Source organism: Talpa europaea (assembly GCF_964194135.1).
Source record: "Talpa europaea genome assembly, chromosome: 7".
Lineage (NCBI taxonomy): Eukaryota > Metazoa > Chordata > Mammalia > Eulipotyphla > Talpidae > Talpa > Talpa europaea.
In genome coordinates this window covers 95,543,699-95,549,698 of record NC_140074.1, presented here as the reverse complement: position 1 = coordinate 95,549,698, position 6,000 = coordinate 95,543,699, and the positions used below count along the sequence as shown (strand labels likewise).

Below are 6,000 nucleotides of genomic sequence, written 5' to 3'. Positions count from 1 at the left end.
CCTTTTGTTTTAATAAAGATACATTGTAATAAACTCCTTGCCCTTAAGTTTATAGTTTATAATATTCTATGATTAATACACTAAAATTGCCTTTTTATGTGGTATTCCACACAATAGAACGGTCACATTAGCTCCTGGACAGTCAGAATTGCTTTAATCTCCATTTGTTAAATGGCAAAGTGACCCTAAGCTGAGCCAGATGGGAAGTTGACAGCAGAGAAACAAATTCCTCTTGAGTCCCCGGGAGCAATGGAGGATGATGGCTTGGTGTGGTTGAAGGAAGACATGTAGCAATGCTTCCTTTCAGAACACTGGGAAGTCTAAGATTTAGGTTACCATGGGGGAGAAAATAGGAAAATGAGGCAAGTGGACTGAGTGATAAATCACTTTTCAATTCTGAAACTTACAGGGATATAACTTTAAACAGCACCATCCTCCCTTTACTTTCTATTGTTTGTGACTGTCACTCCGGGAGGAGACACAGCAATACCTGCCACCATTTGGTTCTGTAATGGCATCATCTGCATCTCAGACCATGGCTGTTTTACATTCCAGTGTGCTTGAATCGCTCACAGTGCTGCTTAACTGCTCTATGAAGCCTAATGTTCAATGCCAGGAAGGCCAGAGGGACACCAAATGGGTAAGTGAGGAAGCACAGCAAAAGAGAGCAGATTTGAATGGCAGATCTGTTCCGGGTTTTGGGCACTCGGGGGTGGGGAGGTGTAGCATTCCAATTCCAAGAAATGATGGTGACCTGCTAAAGACTCTCGCAGGTGATGAGCTAGAAGACTGGCATATCAGATCCTCATCTGGTCAAAAGTGTCTCTAGAAAAGATGCTTCTTCATCACCTACCACACATTAGCTGGGCCCCATGCTTCTCAGTCTTTTAAACATTAGAGCATATGAGAGATTTGGGGCTAAAAATCCTTGGTAAGGAATATCCCTGGTGATTATAAAGATTTTTGACATTTAAAAAAAGGCAAAAGATTGGATTAAGCAAAAGTCACGTAGTGGCAATAGACCACACAGAAAGGGAAAGAGATTCAGAAACTGAAGACCTGGACCAGTGATGGCAAACAACTGAGATTTGGTCTTTTGCTGCCTTCAAGAAATCATCAATCAAGGCACATCGCTACTAGCTACTTCTCCCTGTTAGTGAGTTATGATGGCTAAAATATCAGGCTTGGGACCAAGGGGAAATATATAGCTGCTACAAGTTGTTCCAAATAAGATACTAGAATTAAAAACATCTGTAAACTTGGCCCTCTGTACTTTTTTTCTTCGTTCAGTCCTGGTGGTTTGTGGCAGGTGGAACATCAAGTTGGCAGCACACCGAATTCTTAGAATGAAAATTCTTAGGATCAGCACCTTCTTTGACAAGTGGCAGACTCCTGAGTCTTCCCATGAAGAGTAGAAGGACTGGTAAAGGAGAAAAGAACACATTCTGTCCTGTCTCAATATTTTAATGTTCACCTCTTTGAATGCAACATGATTTTTGGTAAAGATAAATTCATTCTAATTTAACATATTTCAAACAGGAAATTTGGCTGAGCACATCGATCCCCAAACATCGACTGTGACTGTAAAGCAAAAGAATATCAAATCAGTAAATCTATTGCACTTGGTGAAGAAAGTAAATTCCTCCTTTGTCTCCCAGCTCCAGAAGGCAATGTGTCTCATTGGCTGTGCAAGCTCTTCTCACTCAAGCCTGAGTCTCTATGTTCAGACATAGTACATCCATCACCGCATTCTTCCCATACTAAGAAATCTGACAAAACACCATTCCAGTAGCTGCGTCTCCAGGTTTTTGAGTCTAAAAATGAATTTAAGATGTGATCTAATCACAGTCAACAAATTGATCGTACTGACTTCCACATGAACATGTTCATCACGAAAGAGCAGGATGAGGTCTCTCTGACCAGCACTAACACTGTGTGATCAATCGGGTGTTACGGGGATGCACGTTCTAGGTGACAGGAGTATACAGACATGATGGAAACGAACACCAATCTTATTGCACATGGTGTCTGGGCGAGCAATAAAAACACTGTGATACGGGATGAAAATTCTTTACGTCTTGCTTCCTCTCAGCCCTTTTTCTAGAGTCTGACGTAGCAGCGATATCAATCGACATACATGGGAGAGCTGGGAGTAGCTGGCATTTGATCCAGGATTTTACAAACATAGCATGCGACCTCTACAGTACGTTCTTCATACATCAAAATGAAGGGATGTTTCTGCAAGACAATTGAAACAAGAAAAGATCAAAATTTGTATGAGCCCATGCTGAACTTTTCCCAGTTTAGATGCTAGAACTGAAGGCTCCAACCACATGTGGCTATAAATAATAAAGCATGTGTCCAGAGAGGCAAGCACAGCCTATATTTCATGTAGCTATGTTGAGTGGGTGTGGCAAACCTAGATAAACCCCAATACCCCAGTTCCCCCATGCACAACAGAAGGCTCTTACAAAAAGGCCCTGTTTGTGATCCTGATGTCCACTGCAAGAGGCTCAATAGACACATCCTATGAGCTTCTGCCCTGTGCATTTCAAAGCCTACAGCTCCTTTTCTGCTTGCAAACCACCCTTTAGTGTTGCATCTCTCAATACTTTTCTTTCATAGTTTCTCTAAATATGTTGTTTGGATATCTTTAGAGTCAAACTGCAGCTGACTGTAAGTTTGGTCTAATATCTTTGACAGTTTGAAGCTAAGTATGACAAACAAGTGGATCTTTTCTTAAAATGTTCTCAAATTATTAGATCACATTGATTTCGTTACTGCTGGGACCAACACTATATCCAGTAAACTGCTTACAACACCCAACTTCCATGGGGTAGGTGAGAATTTTCAAATAAATGGGAATTGGATATTTGATATATAAATTTGGGTGAGAGCATTTAATAAAGTCAGAATAGCGCAGCGAATTCTTCTAGAAATTACACATACATAGACCATGCAGTGGTCTGTTAAAGTGAATGCTACAATTCTTTGGGAATAATTTAGTAACACAGCAAGGTCAAAATTTTCCAGGAGACTCTAGTTAGTAAATCAGTAGAAAAATCAGAAATACAAATTTTTTCTTTCCAAATATTGTTTTAAAATACTTTAAGACATAGTGAATAAAGTTAAGCTGTTTGAGAAGTTAAGAGAAGTTAAGAGAAGCCCACTGAATGAGCACACTAAGGGGATTCAGGGATGAGGAAGTGTCTAAAATTGCCACAGTGTCACACTTACCAGAAGTTCTTTATACTTTGGCCTTTTGGATTCATCCTTTGTAAGGCTAAAATAACATCAAAACGACATTATTAAAATGAAAACACATTTATCCAAGTATTTTTCTTTTCACAACTGAAATATTACAAAAATCAAGTCGTTTTCTCCTTCAGATATAAAGTGACCAAGTAGACAACCTACCAAATATGGAAAATTAAGACAAAATACACTCTAAGGATTTACCCTTAGCATATTCAGTGTAGAAGCATAAGCAAAATGTTAGGAACTGTTCTAAAAAATTGTGACATAGCTGCTTGTTAGACTACTACTTAGTTAAATATAATTATGAATAAGTTTAAAAAATGTATGTGTATGTACATGCATATATTTCTAAATATATACACATATAAGATACCACATAAGAGACTCCAGTAAGTTCAGGAGATAAACCACATTTGAATTTCATCAATTTATCTTAGATTTAAAAAATGTTTACACCCTGTATCTCAAGCTTATGTTCTTTGGCACAAAGATTTATAATAGCACAACTGCACTAAGGACTATAATACTGTATTAAAATTCTCTACCCTGTTGCTCTTTCTCCCTTGAATTCTCCCTTGCCTGATTAATATTGCCAGAACAGTTTTCATTTTGTTCATATTTACCTGATCTATCCTGGGTCACATTTAAATCTCCTCTCTTCTACCCTCAATTAAATTCCTTTTTTCCTATCACATATAAATGAATATTGGCAACATAGTTCATCTGTTCTTAAACTAAATGCTACTTTCTTCTCCTATACTTCCTGTAGTAAATGCTGGGTACTTAGATTCCTCTTCAGGAGTTGAAGGATATTTCTACACTGCTGGGGGTGCTGCCACCAGATAATCCTCGGGTATCAGCCTGCTAGGGATTACCTCAACCACCTAAGAGAGCACTGTGGCCTCCTGGGACTGCTTGCATCTAATGATTGACCTTGTGGCCAGAAGAAAGCACCTGTAGGACTTTGATTCTATAAGACATAATGTCCCAGGGGCCTCCCTGGTGGCGCAAGAGGTTAAGTCTCAGCACTATGAAGCTGTCCATAGCCCCTGAAGCACGAGTTTGATCACTGGCCAGGGAGGTGACCCACATGGCATAGCAGACCCCTCCTGTCTCACCTGTTGCTCCCCTCAGTAGTGTATTTCAGTAGATCTTCCTGTTCTGCTCCCCACTCTGTCTCTGGTGAATCCTCTCACGTCCCGCCCCCGCACCTCTGGCCTATACCCCAGCTCTTGTATGCAAAAATAAATCTTAAAAAGAAAAAGTAATTTCCCAGCTGCCAATGTCTCTTAGAGAGCTAGATACACAGAAAGCCCATGGCTTCAGGTTTCCATAACATTTTATATGTAGACCTGATGCATTTTTCATCCATATAGACATTTACTTTTGTTGTAAAACTGCCACATCATTTTATTTTTCTAGCTTCCAATGAGCAGAAAATTGTATGATCATACAAACTCACGATGCCATGTAAGTAGAAATCTTTAAATTATTACTAACTTCCATCCCAGAATTACTGCTGCCATCACTGCTGGCAGCTTCGCAACCCAGTGCTCAACCACTGCGCCACCGGGGAGGCCCAAACTCTTCAATTCTTATCTGCGATGTAATCCAGCAATTGGATGTTTTCATTTTAAAAGTTCTATTGGGTTCTCTACAGAACAGAAACAAGGAATTTCTCTTCCTTGTTTATATTTCCAAGCTTTTTACATTGATGATTGTTTTCCTATTTCTGATCACTCTGGTATCGGCAGTTTTCATAGATACATTCCTGCCATCAGTTATTTCTATTAATTTCATTCTTTGCACAATTTTTTTTTCCGGAATAACTTATTCCATTGAACTTTGTATGAAAATTCTTAGATTCCTAGGTTGAAGAATTTGCTTTTTCCCTCTCATCAACTAGGGAGGTCTTAAAATCCTTATCCTTACAACCCTATGGACTCCTTAGTTTTCTACTAACTCTGATATATATTTTTAAACCACTATAAAAAGTTTATCCAGTATTTTAGTAGTTTCATTGTAAGTATTTTCCCAAGATATCTAATCTACTGTCATAATCTGAAGTGGTAACAGTCATCATTCTATAGCTGTTTCTCTATACTTCAGGTACTGCTCTGATTTATGTCTTTCTACATTAGTGTGTACATTTGCATATATGTGTTTTAACTGAAAGTCTAGCAATTTTTATGTTTCAAATGCATGAAACAAAAACAATCTTACAACATGCCTACCATGACTTTTTCTTTTTTCCTTTTAGTTAATTTGGTCTGGAATTTTAATCTAAGGAATTAAAATTTCTTTCAAATAAGGAGAATTTTATTTTAATTCTTCCTCTGTTTACTCTCAGTAAATGAAATCTGGATTTTCTCCCCCATGTCACTTATCATTTGCCTCAAGCTCATCTGTTTATCCCTTTCTTCTGGAAAATTAACTTAAGGGTATTGTCTAGTTCACAGATTTGATTAATCTGCAGAATAATATGCAATATGCTGGCTGTCTACCACCATTTTTCACCCATAGAAATCATGCTTCTTATTTGAAAATAACTTTTCCTGAATTCAAATTTTTCCCTGATTTTTTCAGCGTGAGCTTCACAGGGGAATACTTGTGTCTTGGACTGGTACAATTCTCTGAACCACTGAGTGCTTTCATTTGGTGGTGATTTTTTTTTTTTTTTAATTTTTTCATCCTTAAAAGGACCTCAGTTTATCACAAGTTAATCTTAGTCATAGATCTTCA

General features: G+C 38.2%; 1 protein-coding gene across 3 annotated transcripts in view; it reads right to left on the bottom strand.

Moving 5' to 3' along the window:
- Window positions 1-2,009: 2,009 nt before the first annotated feature.
- MAP2K4 (mitogen-activated protein kinase kinase 4) overlaps window positions 2,010-6,000 on the bottom strand; it is a gene marked incomplete at its 5' end in the record, with an annotated part of 100,203 nt that continues 96,212 nt past the window's right edge. For all 3 annotated transcript variants that reach the window (XM_084236164.1, XM_084236165.1, XM_084236166.1), the window contains 2 exons: window positions 2,010-2,238; window positions 3,238-3,283. In XM_084236164.1, coding sequence (XP_084092290.1) covers window positions 2,125-2,238; window positions 3,238-3,283 — 160 coding nt within the window. In that variant the 3' untranslated portion in view covers window positions 2,010-2,124. The remainder of the gene's footprint in view (window positions 2,239-3,237; window positions 3,284-6,000) is intronic.